Raw genomic sequence first — 19,253 nt, 5'->3', positions numbered from 1 at the left:
GTCAAGCATGGTTTCCCCTTCACAAGTCCTTGCTGATTCTGTCTGATCCTGCCACTGTTTTCTAAATGCCCCATTAAAAGGTCCTTGGCAATGGATTTGAGAAATTTCCCCACGACTGATGTTAGGCTTACTGGTCTATAAATACCTCCCTTTTTGAATATTGGAGTGAATATTAGCACTGGTTTAAATTGTTGGGTTATGCGAAGATGTCCAATATGGACAGCTTTTTGTTTTGTCTTGTGTTGAGTTTGCAGAGAGAATGACAACTTTTGAATCAAATGTCTGCTGCCTTGAACAGGTTTGAGAGCAAACTGCCATTTTCCTCATCCTTTCTGGAACAAATGGAACTGTGACATGAAAAACAATGGTGACACTGATTGCTACATTTGAGTGGCTCAGTTGTTGGACCCAGATACCCATACAAACAGGCACGATGAGGATTACAACAGATTAGAAAAGCAATATAATGAATGACTAAGGAACAGTCAGTAATGCTTCAGGTGCAATTTGAGGTATCATTATGTAGTGAACTGCCTCAAAACATGAGACAACATCCTTGAAGTGAGAACTGGTGAACAGAATTGAGGAAGGTGGTGAAAGTAATCAAGTATCCAAATAAATTGTTGTTCAAAGTTTGTGAGAAGATTTGTAGCTTGGGTACTCGTTGTTGTGGTTCTGTTCGCCGAGCTGGGAATTTGTGTTGCAGACGTCTTGTCCCCTGTCTAGGTGACATCCTCAGTGCTTGGGAGCATCTTGTGAAGCGCTTCTGTGATCTTTCCTCCGGCATTTGTAGTGGTTTGAATCTGCCGCTTCCGGTTGTCAGTTCCAGCTGTCCGTTGCAGTGGTCGGTATATTGGGTCCAGATCGATGTGCTTATTGATTGAATCTGTGGATGAGTGCCATGCCTCTAGGAATTCCCTGGCTGTTCTCTGTTTGACTTCTCCTATAATAGTGTTGTCTACTATTATAGGACAAGCCAAACAGAGAACAGCCAGGGAATTCCTCAAGGCATGGCACTCATCCACAGATTCAATCAATAAGCACATCGATCTGGACCCAATATACCGACCACTGCAACGGACAGCTGGAACTGACAACCGGAAGCGGCAGATTCAAACCACTACAAATGCCGGAGGAAAGATCACAGAATCGCTTCACAGGATGCTCCCAAGCACTGAGGATGTCACCTAGACGGGACGAAATGTCTGCAACTCAAATTCCCAGCTCGGCGAACAGAACCATAACAAATAAATTGTTGGTTACGTGCGGATTAGTCTCAGACTGGTTTAATTACGTGCTACGAGGTAATATCTGCACTTAATTTGTGAAGCAGATTGTTTAAAATGTTTCTGAAGATGGAAATATTATCACTCCACATTTTGTAGATCTTGTGACAAGATTTATCTACAATTTTTAACATGTACAAACAGGCTATCATTAACAAAATTGTGGAAAAATGTGTTAGTTGGTGGGTATGTTAAAACATCAATGTTGTGGTTATTAAAGTCATAGCTGAGGGCCCTTTCAGTAATGTATTTGAAAGGAATGTAGTGATCAATGAAATACTGCATTTGGTCAAAAAACAAAGTGCAAGTTGGCAACCATCTTGGCATGGACCATTCATATGAAGATTTTGAAAGGTGCTTGGGTACAAGCACTGACTTGGTGACAGGGTGGAAGCTCGATATGCCTCTTATGCTGTGCAAGAGGCTAAATACCCAAAGGTGCTACAATTTATTGTTTTGTTAACTGCTTTAAATGCAGCTTTTTTGCCCCACAGCTGAAGTCTTGGAGCAAATTCAGAAAATCGTGAGACATTGTGAGAGACAATCCAATAGATCAATTCAGGAGATTTGGTAGATTTTACAACAGAAGGGATCTTGAGCAAATGGGTCAATGGACGGAAAAATGGCAATTTAATTTGGTTGAAAATGAGGTATTGCATTTTGGTACAAGAGTGAGCAGGACTTTGAGTCATAGAGATGTACAGCATGGAAACAGACCCTTTGGTCCAACTCACCCATGCTGACCAGATATCCCAACCTAATCTAGTCCCACTTGCCAGCACCCGGCCCATATCCCTCCAAATCTTGCTATTCATATACCCATCAAGATGCCTTTTAAATGTTGCAATTTTACCAGCCTCCACCACTCCTCTGGCAGCTCATTCCATACACGCACCACCCTCTGCTTGAAAACATTGCCCCTTAGATCCCCTTTTAGATCTTTCCCCTCTCACTCTAAACCTATGCCCTCTAGTTCTGGACTCTCCCGTCCCAGGGAAAAGACTTTGCCTATTTATCCTAGCCATGCCCCTCATGATTTTATAAACCTCTATAAGGTCACCCCTCAGCTTCTGACGCTCCAGGGAAAACAACCCCAGTCTGTTCAGCCTCTCTCTGTAGCTCAAATCCTCCAACCCTGGCAACATCCTTGTAAATCTTTTCTGAACCCTTTCAAGTTTCACAACATCCTTCCCATAGGAAGGAGACCAGAATTGCATGCAATATTCCAACAGTGGCCTAACCAATATCCTGTACAGCCGCAACATGACCTCCCAACTCCTGTACTCAATACTCTGACCAATAAAGGAAAGCATACCAAATGCCTTTTTCACTATCCTATCTACCTGCAACTCCACAATGCTGTTCCAATAAGATTAAAATTAAAATGCATCAACTTAATTTCAAAACTATACAGTCTCTATTGCCTTCTGTGTCTTCACTCTTCCAGCTGCTGATTTCCCAGGGTTGTCACCTTTTTGTTTTTACTGCGAGTATGTTTCACGTGAAAAGGTACCTTTTGATAGAAAGTGTTTTCTAATTTTTTTTGAGCAAGATGTTAGATGGGCAATTACCTATCCAGGAGTTTCTCTCTTTGCAGCAGTTGGCTCCCTGACCAATTTTCAAAATGTCTGCATTCTTATACCCCGAACATTGGATTGTCTCATTGTTTGATGTTGGCAAAACAATAAATTCAAACTCTATTGGGGTTTAGTAGCCTTCAGCATAATTTAAACTGGATGTAAGTTTGCTCACTGAGCTGGAAGGTCTGTTTTCAGACGTTTCATTACCATACTAGGTAATATGATCACTGAGCTTCCAGTGAAGCACTGGTGTTAGTGACCTGCTTTCTATTTGTGTTTAGGTTTCCTTGGGGTGGTGATGGCATTTGCTATTTTTTTTCTCAGAGGATGGTAGATGGGATCCAAATCAATGCGTTTGTTGGTAGAGTTCCGGTTGGCAAGTCATGCTTCTAGGAATTCTTGTGTGTATCTTTGGCTTATCCTCGGATGGATGTGTTGTCCCAAAGGAGTGCCCTTCCTCATCTGTATGTAAGGATATGAGTGAGAGAGGGTCATGTCGTTTTGGGGCTAGTTGATGTTCGTGTATCCTGGTGGCTAGTTTTCTGCTTGCTTGTCCAATGTAGTGTTTGTTACAGTTCTTGCAAGGTATTTTGCAAATGACATTAGTTTTGCTCGTTGTCTGTATAGGGTCTTTGAAGTTAATTAGCTGCTGTTTCAGAGTGTTGGTGGGTTTGTGGGCTATCATGATGCCAAGAGGACTGAGTAGTCTGGCAGTCATTTCAGAAATGACTTTGATGTAGGGGAGAGTGGCCAGGGTTTCTAGACACGTTTGTCTGCTTGTTCGGGTTTGTTGCCGAGAAATTGGCAACCCAAGGAAACCTAAACACTTAAGGGGTGTAGGTTTGCTCGCTGAGCTGAAGGTTTGATATCCAGATGTTTCATTACCTGGCTAGGCAACATCATCAGTGGCGACCTCCAAGTGAAACGAAGCTGTTGTCTCCTGCTTTCTATTTATATGTTTGTCCTGGATGGGGTTCCTGGGGTTTGTGGTGATGTCATTTCCTGTTCGTTTTCTGAGGGGATCTCGATACCATCTATCAACCCCTCAGAAAACGAACAGGGAATGACATCACCACAAACCCCAGGAGCCCCATCCAGGACAAACTTATAAATAGAAAGCAGGAGACAATAGCTTCGCTTCACTTGGAGTCGCCACTGATGATGATACCTAGCCAAGCATTGAAACGTCTGGATATCAAACCTACAGCTCAGCGAGCAAACCTAAACCTCCACCTGAGCTACAAACCTTGCTAAACACTTAATTAGAAAGAGGGTCACTAACACCGGTGCTTTACTGAAGACTCACTGATTATGTTTCCTAGTATGGTGACAAAACATCTGAAAATGAATCTTTCAGCTCAGTGAGCAAACCTACATCCAACATTTCAGCCTGAGCTACAAATCTTCTGAAAACTTGATAATTTAAACTGGATAAATTTGGATTGTTGTCAAAACTCAGGTATCCATTTCACAGTCAAATGTTACATATTTTCACTTTTCTGATACACTCTAGTACTGCCATCCAGTAATGCATGCAGGTGCTTGCAAGCTCTTAGTTCTTCCTCTCTTTGCTAAAGGTACAGTACATGCTTTCAACTTAATAACACCTGGTAATTTAAAAGAATTTGATTGCTTTTCTTTAAGGCCCTACAGACTAGATTAAACTAATTTAGTACGTGGAGCTAAAAAGCTTGAGACAGCACTACTATTTTTACTTAATACAATGTGTGCTCGAATCAAGGTTGTTAATTTTTCAGAAAAATGGCTGTTCCAAACTCTCTCCATTCAGTCTGGACTTGATTTCATTTCCTTTGACCATTAAACTACAAACGCATAGCTAGCACTGGCTTGAGGCTGTGTGATGCATTTCATCTGTCAGCTAGAGATGTAAAGAGTCAGTGCCAGTGTCCTGCACTGATTACAACTATACAAAATATAACATTGAGTTAGTTGATTGCAATTTGATTATTTGACCATCACACATAACTAACTGCAGAAAAATTGCGGCAAAGCAAATTTAATCCTACAATGGCTTGGGCCTTATAGAAAGTTCAAGTGCAAGAAATGATTTTCTGAGACTAAGGCAGTGGAATATGAAGAGATGTGGAGCAGAGACAGATCTTAGCATTGTTTTCTTGGATTTTTAACAATAATCCTACAACTGAGGAGGATGTTGCTGGGGTCAATGCGTAGGTCAGGAAGAAGGACTTTAAAGATAATTCCTTAGGCCATGAAGAAAAATCTATCGTAGTTCAAATGAAGGCCAGTCTTAGAAAGAAATTAATTATGTCAGGTGGAGTTGAACCAAGCAAGGATGCTCACTGAGCTAAACAATGGAGATGAGGCATTTGAGCCATTTGACTTACTCGATATTGTATTGTCTCCAAGGAAGATGATGATTTACCACCATAATGCAATGTCACGTTGTTTTGTTCCGGCATTTTTGATGCAGTGATATTGATGAAAAATGTTGTAGTTTCATAATGGGTTCCATAGTTAAAATTGACAGTTTTGGGGAGTGACAGCTCCTTCATTGATCTGGAAGAGGTAAAAGACATTGGAGATGGGTAATTGTGATGACAGAGATTGAGGGAACATCTTTCATGAGATTGTGACACCATAAACAAGAACATGGCCTAAGGAGAAGGGACCCCAGAAAGTATCACTAAGGAAGGGATTTTGAGGGGAATTGGTACAGGAGGGTATGAGCTCAGGGATGTCATTGGGTTGGGGCAGGTTAGATCAGAGATGAGCAGCCCAATCTTGGTACAGGCTACTGAAGAATGTTTGAATGCTGGAGAAGGAGAATGCTGGAGCTGAGTCTGAGGAGTAGGGTAGCATTGTGATTTTTAAAGTGGACTAGTCATGTAAGGCTTTGACTAAATATCCATAGTTCAAATACCACCACAAATTTAAATTCTGGTAAGTAAATATATTTAGCTTTTTGTTTTTATTAAATTCCAACATTAATAATGTTGACCAAGGCCGTTTCAGAAAGACCTTTCATCTGGTCAGGTTTAGTTGTGACTCCAGATGTGTGTCAATGTGACTGACGCTTAACTACCCTTTAAAAAGACTGTATGAACCCTTCAATATATTAAAAAGGTGGTTGCCAATGCTTTCTCAGAAAACTGGGAATATTGCTAAATCCTGGCCTTAGCAATAATATCCATATCCTGTAAATGAATTACAAATTGTCATTGATCAAAAGAGGCATGTGTAGGGAATGGGTGGCGGAATTAAGAGACTGAAATAAAAGGGCAAAATTCATGAAGTAGAATGAAAGACTAAGCAACAATACCCTGTTAAATGCTTTTACCAACTTAACATGGCCAATAGTGCAGGGAGATTGATTTCTCTTGCATTTTTTATGTTGTATCTGAGCTCATTTTGTGCACTTAAAATTGTACTGATGATCACTGACTAAAAGTTTAATAATTAATTAATGCCATAACCCAGCCCAGTTAAATCAGCCTTCCTACCTCTGTATTTACGACACAGTAAAGTTAAAACCTTCAAAGAACTCAAAATGGTTCCAAACCAGATTTTTTGAATAACCAATTCCGAGCCTCTAATTTGTAGCCTAAACAAAAATATTTAACTATTTATTATTAATACAGCACCTTTAGCAGAGCAAATTGAAACAATAGTCTAATTGATATTTGATTTAAACCTAATTACCTTTGTTTTCAGCCCAATTCTCACAAAACACAGACAGACACAGTTAAGAGGAAAAAAAAGGCAAGATTCTTAATTTTTTTTCACTATGCACTGTACCACAGGCATATATAATTGTCTTCAGAAAATCAAACCGACAATTGGGCCATCTTTTCTATTCACCGAGAAGAAATTTCAGTGATGCTTAAACTTAGTTTGTATTCTCTGAACTTCAATGGATGATAATGGGAGATTAGGCAAGGAGCTTTCAAATCTTCGGGCTGTTGCATCATCAACAGTCAAATTCCTACTCAGAAACACAGTCCAAAAAAAACTAAACTGTTCAGCCCCTCAGTCTTTGACCAATTTGGTTTCTCCCGGACATGATGGCACAGGTTCCCAGGTACTCGCCTCATTCATGGCTAAACATCTGCTATCTGGTTAGACACACTGGTCTTTACCTGGTGTCAAAGCATCTGCATAAGCTTTGATCAAGAACCCACCTGCAATTAACTTCAGACCTGGCTTCTCAAACAACAATTGTTAATCCCCTTCCTTTTAAGATGAAGTTGTTGCCCACAGTCCAAAGGTCACCTTCAGTTCTCTGCTCCAAATCAACATGGTACAAGGATAACATAAGACTAAGAAAAATGAGGTAACAGTCCTCAGTACTGTGGATAATATATTCGCATGGATTGAGGATTGGCAAAGTAACAGAAAATAGTTGGGTTAAGGGAGCATTATCAGGATGGCAACCTCCAAGTTGTGCAGTGCCACACCGATCAGTTTTGGGCTGCAATTATTTGCAAATATATTTTTGACTTGAATGAAAAGTTAGTTTACTATCATCAATTTTGATGTTGGAAAGTGATAAGGATGCCGCAAAGAGCCTACAGAAATATCTAGAAAAGTGAGTAGGCAAAAACTTGGCAGATGCAGTGTATCACAGGAAAATGAGGTTATGCACTTACACAGGAAGAATATAGGACTGAGTATTCATTAAATGGTGAAAGCTGCTGCAGAGAGATTTGGATGTTCTCATGCATAAATTGCCAAAGAAAAAGCAAGCATACGAGTTTTGCAAGTAATAGGGAAGGCAAATAAAATGAAATATAAAAATAAGAGATTTGCTCAAACCACAAAGTAGCTAGACTACAGCTAGAATATTGTGAACAGTTTTGGTCCCATTATCTAAATAAAAAATATGCTGGTATTGGCCAATGTCCACAGGAAGTTCACAAGGTTGATTTTAGGTATGGAGGGCTTTTCTAATGAGGGGAGGTTGAGCCTATATTCATTCAAGTTTACAAGAATAAGAGTAGATCTTATTAAACTGTATAACACATTGAGACAGGTTGATGGGTAGATGTGGCAAGCTTGTTTCCCTTTGTGGTATAGTCGAAGCCCAGAGGGCATAATGTTAGAATAAGGGGTTACCCCTGTCTGATAGCATTTCTTCTCTGAGGGGAATTGCTTATTACTGAGTGCTTTCGAGGCTGTCATTAAATATATTTGAGGACGAGATGCACACATTTCTAATCAGTAATGGAATCTAGGTTGAGACTCACTGAATCCCTGTAGTGTGAAAAGAAACCGTTCAGAGACAATTCCATCCAGGCACTCCTATCCCTGCAACCGCACATTTCCCATGGTTAACCCACCGAGTCTGAACATTCCAGGCAATTTATCATGGCTAATCCATGTAACCTGACACATCTTTGGACTGTGGGAAGAAACCAGAGAACCTGGAGGAAACCTGCACAGACACTGGGAGAATGTGCAAATTCCACACAGATAGTGGCCTGAGGCTAGAATTGAACCTGGGTCCCTGGCATTGTGAGGCAGCAGTGCTAATCACTGTTGGTCACTGGGTTATGGGGAGAAAGCAGAAAAGTAGAGTTGAGGATTATTAGATCAGCCATAATATCATTGAATTACAGAACAGACTCTGTGGGCTGAAAGGTTTGCTTGTACTCTGTCTTACGTCACGTCAAACAAAACCTGACTATTACATGTCAAGCAACATTAACTGCAGCATTCTCCTTGACAATGCCTTTGCCCATTGAAGTTTGCTTGTCAACCCAGAAATACACTCCTTTCATACAGTATAAATGTTGGTTTAATGCTTGAATTGTTAATTGTCCTGATGTAAATAAGATGTATAGCTTCACCAAACTGACTTTTTTGGCAATGCTCAAGTTCTGTATGAGTAAATTGACACTGAGTTAATTTATCAATTGTTGGAGTGATTTTGTTTTGATTTTGAATGAGGAACAAACTTCAAATGAGGCAATGTCTTTCAAATATGACTTTGGAGGAGGATTGAAAAGTTCAGTTGCGTGCACAGTGTCAATACATGAAGAAATTTGCTGTAAGTACTTAAGAACAGTCAGAGTCTGGATAGGGCATCCAGGTTGCAGATAGGCTTCACCAAGTGGAACATGAGGTGTTGTTCTTTCAGTTTGTGCTGAGCTTTGCTGGAGCACTGCTGCAAGCCTGATAGAGATGTTAATCAAGGAATAAAATGCTGGTAAAGCAATTTTCTGAATCGCTTTCTAATGGAACAACACAACAAGAGAATTGCAATAATTCTTAGAGTTTGGTGAAGGGACTGCACTGGAGAAATCACTGGCTGTGAGCCACACAGGCAAACGTTCAAGAATGGTTGGAATTAGAGAATAAAGACATTTGTTCAGTAAAAGACAATGGTTTGAAAGTTATTGAAAATCTCATACAGAAAAAGAGCATGTTTGACGACATTCTCCTGGAAACTACGGGATTGGCTGATCAAGGCGTCTTCTCCCAAGTCCAGCGATGAAGGGGCTTCCAACAGCCTGGAATGGCAGTATCAGCCTACCAAGGCAGTCTCCTGGTGTACAGTGAAATAATTTTCGGAGGCTACCGGTATTCCAGCAGCTTGGCGTGAAAATCTAGTACGGCCACAGAGGTCTCATCTTGACTTCGGAGGTGGCTTCTGGGTTTTCCAGTGGCCCAATGTGGAGGTCTCTGCTTGGCAGGGCAGATTTGGACTGGTACTGTATGGTGGTTTTGGCCTGGTTTTCCAGCATGTCCCTGAACCCAGGCATTAATTATACTGTGATCTTTTACTTATTTATGACTTCTGCCAATATTTTACGTGTTCTGGTATGGTGACTTATAAGATCTTTCACTTATTTTTGTAAAAAATAAATGTAACAATAAATTGCTATACCAGAAGCAGTGCGGGCTGTATCAAATGTCTCCAACAGGCCCAAATGGAAGTTATGCGGAAACAGCAGGTGTGTCTGAAAACCCAAATAACTTGTCCACCCACTTCAGCAAACCACTTTGCTGCACCAGAGACCGGGTTTAAAAAACATGGTATTGGACTATTCAGTCACCTCAGGAGCCGCAACACCAGAATGATACTAAGTCTGAAGGACTTTTGAAGAAAAGAGAAGGCAGCACCTCATGGATGCACAATTTTCAAATTTCTAAATCTTCTAAACTCTCTTCCATTCCATGTTGTGTTGGTGCCACACAATATGAAAATGGGACATGGTCTCCTCAAGGACTGTGGTGGTCACTCCTTGCCATTACTGTCATGAGCTGACACAACTGATGGATATGTTGGTGAAGATTAGACCAATTTGATTTTTCCTTTTTGGGATCCTCACCACATGTCATAGACCCAGTATCGTGGTGATGTCCTTTAGGAATTGATCATTGGTGTAATGGAGTCGTACGGTTGGCATAATTGACAGGAGGTTTCCTTTCCCAAGGTGGACCTGATGCTATGAAATTTCATGGAATCTGGAACTGATACTCACTCCTGTCTGTGCACCACTGAACTGCCATGTTCCTGCTGGGGGACAGTACACCAAAGAGTGATGATATCTGTGCCATTGTCAGGCATGATTCAATGATTATGACTACATCAAGCTGATCTATGGGCCGGCTCCCGCCCGTTTTAACACAAGCCCAGGAAGACTTTGTCAAGGAACAGGACTGTTTGCCGTTGTCATTTCCTGTGCCTAGGTCAGTGCTATGGTGGTCTGTCCAATTTAATTCCTTTTTTTCAGACGTTGTGTGAAAAGTCTGGAGCGGTTAGCTAAGCCATTTCAGAGGGCAGTTAAGAGTCAACAACATTGCATCATGTGTAGACCAGACAAGGTAAGATGGTAGATTATCCTTCCCTAATGGATATGACAACAACAAACCATGTCTTTGAATTAGGTATTTGAAGTTGTAGAGTTCATTGAATTCAAATTTCACTACCTGCCATGCTGACATTGGAAATTATGTCCACAGAACATGAACCAAATGCTTTGTATGACAACCCAGAGACATTTACTCCTTCATAACGGGACTTTCTCAGAATTTAGAACATTTTGTAACATTTAAAATTGTCTCACTCAGCATTTCTTTTAAGACCATAAGATATAGCCAGTCAAGACTGTGGGATGTGAATTCCTGCAATTTGAACAAAATGTTTAATATCATTTCCTGGAGATTGTGATTTTTCGTGAATTCTTGATGTATCCTCTATTTCACTCAGGAGGTTTGGGCCTGAATCTTCCCTGAGAATGCTTTTCCATCACTTAATGTGCTGCACTATCCCCCATAGTGCCTGCCTTTATATGCCTTTCAGGGTAGACTGAATAGGGTTATTAACAATGCTTTTTGTAACCCTATAATATATACTTGATATCAAAATATCCTGTGAAACTTTGAGCTCTTTGAATTTTCAATCTAAGATTTAAACAATCTTTAAATCATTCATCTCCCAATAGTTGCTTGAGCTCTCATGTCCCTCCTGGTCTTGATCAAGTACTGTTAGCTCACTTCCTCATTATTGTATCTGAGATACTCTTCCCTGCTGAATTTCTTCCAGTACCATTCCAAGCTCTGGCATCAAGCTAACTCCTGAAAGTTTCATGATTTCTATCAATTCAATGGTTATTTGATTATGTCTAAAGGAGTTAGTAAGGTCTCCTAACCAATTGTTCATTTCTGCTATTCTTATTCCTTAACAAAATCTTGGTGTAAATAATGTTACTGAAATATTCTTTAAAAGTGTAGTGGAAATGAACTTGCATACTTCATGTATCTTAATTGGGCAATACTTAATTTGCAGACAAGACTATGGTCATGTATTCATCTATTTATTCAGTTAACCAACAATGATGGCAATTTATTTATATGATGCCTTTAATGTTATGGAATATCCTGAGGCTCTTTACAGGATCATGTGAAAAAAACATGCTAACTCATGAAGATGTTCAATTAGATGACCAAAAGCTTGGTAAGAAATAATGTTTTAAGAGGTATTTTAAGGGGAGAGATAGAGAACATTTTGAGAGATTTTGCTAAGCCAAGTAAAAGCATGACCATCTTTATTATAAGTGGGGATGCAGAAGAGGACACGATTAAAGGAGCACAGATCATCTGACACTTGGTTCACGTTAGACAACATTAAATAAAATGATCTGAGAGCTTTTTTTTCCCTTTGTTCCTTCTGTAGTTTCCTTTGAAGCAAAACTTCATACTAATCTGCTCATTCATGATTATGCACATACAAAAAGCTACATGTAGATTTCTAACACCAGGAACTTAGAATGTGAAGGATAGCAACAGTGACTTCTTTAATTTTTGTAACAACTTAAATTTGAAGATTGACAAAATAAAATAGCTGCATTCTAAATCTATCCAATTTCTTTGGTCGAGCAGGAAGAAAATATTTCGTAATGAATTTGTCAAGCCATGTATTTTTTAAGTATCCCTTATAGTCAAACTGCTCTCTCGCTGTAGTATAATTATAGTAAATGGTGATGCTCTTAACTGTGAATAACACAATGAGCATTCCACAGTTGTGCAGTGGTTACTTAAGTTGCATCCCTCTCGTCAATCCAGCCTTATGTACTGTTGAAGTGTCTACATGGAGGGATTTTTATTGCTTTTTATTTGTGCTATTTATTTACAAGCTTTTAAAAATTAATCCATATGCCATTTTCTAATGAAAAATTGAAATAATTAACTGATATTTAAAGATAGTATACTAATTTGATTTGTCATTCTTAAAGCTTGGGTTTTCAGGCTGCTTTTAAACATAGTACATTTATTCTGGAAAAGCAATCTGTAAAGGAAATTTCATTACAAAATTATGCTAGCATATACATTTATCAATTGAATTGCCTTTGAGACATGGGATTATTTTACATTTTGTTTTGTAAATCGCATTATAAATATTGATTTTAGGTGGTATAGCATGGTTAATTAGACATGAAATTGTGAATAGTGTTAAAACTCTTAAATAAGACATAATTGGAATCTGTTTTAGACTTACTGTATTTGTTTACATCAATCAATGCTTCAGTTTTTCTGTGCATTGTGATGTTTAGAATATATTTAACAGCAAAGAAATTGCTTTTTACCATGTTGAAAAGTTCCTTTAGCTTAACAGGGAAAAAAAATGATTACTCAATTGAATTTATTTGTCTCGTTCATGCAAATACTTTATAGATGTATACATGTAAAATTTAGGGAGATATACTTTTTATTAAAATTTCTAAATCTATGAAAGCCACATGGATTGATAACCTAATACTGCCAGCTTACCAGATGCGGCTATGTTATAGACCAGGAAGCAAATTTTGTTGCTTGAATCTTCAACTTCAGGCTGTTAGATTAGGTCAATTTTTGTGCAATCTGTAACATTTTTGGTGGTTTTCCAATTGTCTGATCTTGCCACAGAAGTTAACCAAGTTATATTTAATTGTTGGAAATCATACTGACGTACCATCTAATTCAAGCTATAGAAGTTAAATCTTAAAATTGTAAATCTGTAAAAGATTTATAAATTAGACTTTTTATTGGGGCTGGAATTTTTCTCATCTCAATGAGTCTACTTGAAATTCTTGGACTGTTGTTAAAATTCTTAAACTGAGCTCCTAGAAACATGGAACAGTTACAGCAAAGTAAGAGGCCATTTGGCTCCTCATAGTTCACTTCAAAAACAATTCATCTAGTTGCATTTGCATGTTCCAAAAGCATACTTAGATAATTTTTAGATGTACACATCTAATTGAGCAAAATAACTGTTCGGAAATTATATCTGATGGTTACGTTGACTCGGAGTGACACCTAAGAGAGCATGATGAATTGTCGCGTATAAAAGGCCAAATAGAATGGAGTTGAAATCTGCTTCCAGAAATACTGGAGAAACTTACAGGCCTGACAACATTTGTGGAGAGACAAAGTTAATGTTTTGACTGCAGCATGACTTTCAAAGAACTCTTGAAACTATTAAACTGAATTCGATGTTGACTCTGTGTCTCTCCACAGATGATGCGCGATCTATTGAGTTTTTTCCAACACTTCATTTTTTATTTCAGATTCCCAGCATCAACAGTATTTTGGTTTTATTCTAGAACACTGCAGTGCAGCACAGGACAGTGAAGCTTACTGGATTGATTACACTCATGCTATTCAATCACGCTACAAGCACGCTATTCACTAGCCATGCCAAACACACTTTGATTTTCATGGGGTGAGCAGGCTCACTTCACTGCCACTGGTCTTTGCTTTCTCTTCCTGATTTACGAGATCTGCTTTCCTGCAAGGAAACCAGGGGATGGATGGAAGGAATGTGGTGCAAGTGGATGAGAGAGACACTTGTAATTCAGCAATGGTGAGGTATTTCTAGTGCGGAGATCAGGAATGGTGAACAGTCTGGAGATTGAAGTGGGTGGGAGCTGGTGGTTGGACAGGGTGTAAGCAATGGAGAGAATGGTCATCCATGAGACTTGTTGAGCTGCAAAGTTTATGTGAATGGTGACCCTTTGAATGTGAGTTAAGAGAGAGGCACTTTAGCTTGCAGAATGGAGAAGCTTATAAATTTGCTTTGTGTACTACTGGATAAGGCATTTAATCCTGGATACTGCCCTGACCTGGGTTGGGATCTTGATCTGGACTGGCTGTGACTGGTGGTATGGCTGCCTTTGGTGGTCTGCAGGATAAAGGGCTATCTTCCTTTCTGCCACCTTGTCCACCATCACCTCCAAGTCTCTGAGTGAAGCAGTGTGTCAGCTTTCTTAGTAATAACAGTACAGAGCTGCAATATAAAGGACAGTTTCTAGCTTATAGAATCTAAAGTTCTGCAGAGCTGTTGTTTAAATGTGGTGCCAGCAGCATGGATATTGTCAAAGTCCTGTTGCCGGCAACCACTCCCAACTTTGCTGCATGAATCCATCAGACAATTATGTGAGCAGTGAGCTAAGAGCAAAAACTTGCATGAGAAAATTGATATGGGTGTACTGGCCACTATGCATCTTATCTACAAAAAGGTAATTTTCAGCTCTATAATCTTGGCTGCTTCATGCAATTTTTTAAGGTCCGCAAGAGACACAGAAAACATATCAGCAGGAGTAGGACATTCAGTCCATCAAGTCTGCTGTACCATTCAAACTGACCATGCCTGATTATTCAGCTCAGTACTCTGTTCCAGCTTTCTTCCTATACCCTTTAGTGCTTTCTTGAAAACATCAAACTGCTTTCTCTGCTAGAGAATTCCACAGGCACACCACTATCTGTGTGAAAAAACTTTTCATCTATGTCCTGAATGGCCTATCTTGTATGATTAGACTGTGCCCCCTGGTTCTGAGCTACCGAGTAATCAGGAATCTCCCTCCTACATTTACCTTATCTGATTGTTAGAATTTTATCAGTTTCTGTGAGATCCCCGTCATTCTTGTAAGTTTCAGTGAATATAGTCCTAAATGATCCAGCCTTTTCCCATACTATGTTCCTGCCATCCCAGAAATCAGTATGGTAAACCTTTGCTATAAGCCTCCCATTGTGACAAAATCTTTCGAGATGGAGACAAAAGCTGCAAGCAATATTCTAGTTGCCGTCTCACCATGACTCTGTATAATTGCAGCAAGGTATCCCTCTCCTGTACTTGAGTACTCTCGCTATGAATACCAATATTACATTTTATCTGTTTGCTGCATGTATGATCTAATTTGATATGTATTCATCAGGAGTGTTTAATTATACTAGGTGTCATTCTACAAGTTAGGATATTTTGGTCTTCGTTTTATTAGGTTGCTGGCATAAACAATCCTAAAGCTCATTTAAATATGTGATATTTAGAAGATTCAGAAATTCTTTGTTATGTTGCTTGAAGATTATGCGACTATCCTTCTACTCCTGGTGAAAATTTGTTTATTTAAATATTTTTAGGAACTCTGTTGAAATTTAGTTTTTCTTTAATCTCAACAGTATGATCCCAGCTGATGGTAATGCTAACCATGTTAATTTCTACAATTAAATCTGGTCTGATGGATCATATGTTTAATTTTAGCAGTTGGTTATGGTAACAGTCCCTGAAACATCTTCACCTAAGTGCAGTTGTTTCTTAATAGAATGTAGTCAATACAATAGGAAGAAAAACAAGAATATCTACCTAATCCAGTTAGAAAGGTCTTAAATCAAATGTCAAACTGATATTTTCCAACACACCCTTTTTTTGCAGATATTTAATTCCAGAGTAACAGAACTTCGACTTCAGCTTTTGAATTTTAACATGACTCTCTTGATTGTTTGTTTGGTTTCTGGTAGTCACATGTATCTAGGTACTGTGAGAGGCATTGTTTTGTGAGCAGTACAGGCAGATCAAAGCAAACCAGGACAGAGATCAAAGGGTATCTAGATAGTGAGGCATACAGGTTACACTGCACAGGAGGTGTGCGAAGCAAGATCAGCATTCACAAATCGACATTATTTGAAGTTAAAGAATCCATTCATCAATCTAATAATGGCAGGGAAGAAGCCTGTTTTTAAACCTGCCTGACAGAAGAGGTTGTAGGAGAGCAATTTCTTTCTCAGCTGAGATAATTTTGTAGTTTCTTTCCAATGCTGCTGGTGCAAATCTTTCACTATTCTGAAAGTCCTGAAATTGTTCATTTATAGCAAGTTGAACATAAGGTCTCCTGGCTTGGAAACTCCACAGTCTAACAGCACTTTGGCTGGTGTGATCAATTTGCTTGAACTAAAATTTGACATGCGTGCTCGGTGAAAACTGTTCTCCCTTCTGGATATATGTCCTGATTTTTCTGATCTAAAGTCAAAAAGTAAAATAGAGGCCTGTAATCTGATCATAAACCCAGCAGTATAAATATTCTGTTGATTAATACCCCAGGTGTCCTGTCAGGAAGTTGGCTGAAGTCCCATGCTGCCTTAGAAATATTATGGACCAGACCAGACCACCCCTCAAAATATTTTAAAAAGGTATCCTATATCCCAATCTTTTCTTACTCTAAAGACAAATGTGTTATATTCCAGATCAATATCGACTGGTCAAACTACTCGATTTTAAGCAAAACACAATTTATTCAAACGTTATAGTTAAAATACAACAAAGAAGAACCAGGTAACTTGGCTGTTTCTGAAAACTTAGCAGAATAATAGATACAGTAATAATTGCTAATTAACAGTTCCAATATAGTAACATCCCACAAACACACCCTTTGGTAAAAAGACAAAGTCAGAAACAGATTTCTCATGTAATCCAGCAGCAGAGAAAGAGAAAAACCATCAAGTGAAAGCTCAATCGCAGCCAGGAGACATTTACTCCAGCTTCCAACCCTGTTGAGATTCCAACAGCAACTGCTGCTGAATCTCAATGCTAAAAAACTAAAAAATCGAAACCCTAGTCTGAGAGAGCCAGCCACACAAATCCAGGCTGGTTCTATAGTTGAAACCTTTTGGGGAAAAAAGAACCCAAGGCCCTTCAGCCTTTTTACTTTATGGGCCTTCACTTACCAGTTTGTTATCTCTGCCTTAAAGTTTCTTTACAACAAATAAAAACCAGGACAAAATACACCTCCTAAAGCACAGCATTGTCACAGTAATCATGTATTTAGGTCACTGTGACAAATTAACTTATCACCTGTTTTGGGGGAAAAAAGCCTACACAAAACTAATTAATCTGCCCCTGTTTTAAAATCCAAATTCCAAATATAATTTATAAAACATCTTTATCATAGGATGCTGTCATTTTAACCAATTTGCAACTCTATTTATAAAACAATTCACTTCTAGTTGAGTGTTACCTTTTGAAACTCCATCTGTCAGATTTGAATTTCAAGAAACATTGTCCTCTTATGATGTTGTGCTTTAATCTGAAATATTGATGAATTGCGATTTTTAACCGATTGATGCTTGTGTTGTATAGGTTACCAAACTTCTGTTTTTGGTGTGTCCAGTGACTGTTTGTTAGACCATTTGCCTGGAGTGAAAACTAATGGATGCACCGTAGAAGTTGTTCCAGCTTTACCACGACTACAAATTACTACATCTCTGCCACGGTATGACATCTTGAGCCATGCTGGTTGTTTTGCATGTTTTGATTTCCCCATTCTCTCCTTGCTCAGCACGGTTAGAATGGTGAAAGCTTTGATTTATATTCTGATATTTGATATTCAAAAGTGGGGGTATAACTTTTAACACACTTTTCCCAAATGGAATGAGTATGATCTAACCATGAACTGTTTTCTGAATAGAAGCTGTACAACAATAATTATTGGCATTGTTCTCATTAAACATAAAACAAAAGATAACCAATTAAGTTAGGTTGATTGTCGTTTTGTACAAATTGTAATGCAAAGCATTGTTTCTAACTGCATGTCAAACTGACTCAGTATTCTAAAATATTTAGCTTTGTTTCCCTGCACATGAATTGTTGTATCACTATTCACAAAGCGAATCTAAGAATAATTGCAGCAAGGCAGTCCTCAATGAATGGTTAGAAACTAGGAACTAGAGGGAACTCTGAGTGCTTGTCCACAGGCCCCTGGAGGCCACAGGACTGGTTAATAGGGTGGTTAAGAAGGCTTATGGGATATTCACTTTTTTATTAGTTTAAGAGCAGGGAGACTCTGTTAGATGTTGTTGTGTTCAAGGCTATGGACCAAGCTCTGGAAAATAGAATACCCAGTTGTGTTAACTTTTGGGGGGAAAAAAAATCCCAAGGTGTCTCAATTTATTTACTTTCTTGGAGACAGCTCGGTACCTTTTTCAGAAAAAGGACAAAATAACCTTTTAAAGTGACAGCATTGTCATAAAGTTGAGAGAGATGTTAATAAAGCACACAGTATGTTAGGTTTTACTGAGGCAAAGAATCCAAGAGTAGGGTGCTTATGTTGAGCTTGTCTAACTGGATTGGCCTCAGCTAGAGTTTCATATCAGGTTCTGTAAACTGCACTTCAGGAAGGATATGAAGGCATTGCAGAGGTGCCTGAAGAAGTTTCACAAATGGTTCCAGAATAAGGGAATTCTGCTGTGAAGAATAGCTGTAGCAGCTGACAAGCTGCTTCTTTGGAGAAGGTTGAGAGGAGATCCGATTTAAAATCATGAGAGGTTTGGGCAAGATTTTAAGTTGTGAAAGAATCAGGAAAGGGCGGTACAAATTGGAAGGGATTAGTAATAGAAGCAAAAGCAGTTTGTAGGGAAAATGTTTCATGCAGTGAGTGGTAAGGGTCTGGAGTTCACTGCCTGTGTGTGTGTTGGAGGCAGATTCAACTGAGGCATTTGAAAGGCAATTTTGATTATTTCAAAAGGGAGCGTGCAGGGCTATAAGCAGAAGACAAAAAAGTGTTACCAGAAAAGAGAGTCATTTGGAGAGCTTCCCAATGCAGAGAGGCTGAATAACTTTCTGGACCACTTTTTCTGATTCTGAACTGCTTTAAGG

At 39.0% G+C, this 19,253-nt stretch overlaps 1 protein-coding gene across 6 annotated transcripts in view; it reads left to right on the top strand.

The window, feature by feature from the left end:
* trappc9 (trafficking protein particle complex subunit 9) overlaps window positions 1-19,253 on the top strand; it is a 663,479-nt gene that overhangs the window by 104,155 nt on the left and 540,071 nt on the right. For all 6 annotated transcript variants that reach the window (XM_087986471.1, XM_087986468.1, XM_087986469.1 and 3 more), the window contains one exon: window positions 17,739-17,871. In XM_087986471.1, the coding sequence (XP_087842597.1) occupies window positions 17,739-17,871 (133 nt within the window). The remainder of the gene's footprint in view (window positions 1-17,738; window positions 17,872-19,253) is intronic.

Source organism: Chiloscyllium plagiosum, unplaced genomic scaffold (genome assembly GCF_037043375.1).
Source record: "Chiloscyllium plagiosum isolate Xiang-an unplaced genomic scaffold, Cpla_swu_hap1 HiC_scaffold_4, whole genome shotgun sequence".
Classification (NCBI taxonomy): Eukaryota; Metazoa; Chordata; class Chondrichthyes; order Orectolobiformes; family Hemiscylliidae; genus Chiloscyllium; species Chiloscyllium plagiosum.
Note: the sequence above shows the minus strand (reverse complement) of the source record. Positions and strands in the feature narration are given on the sequence as shown.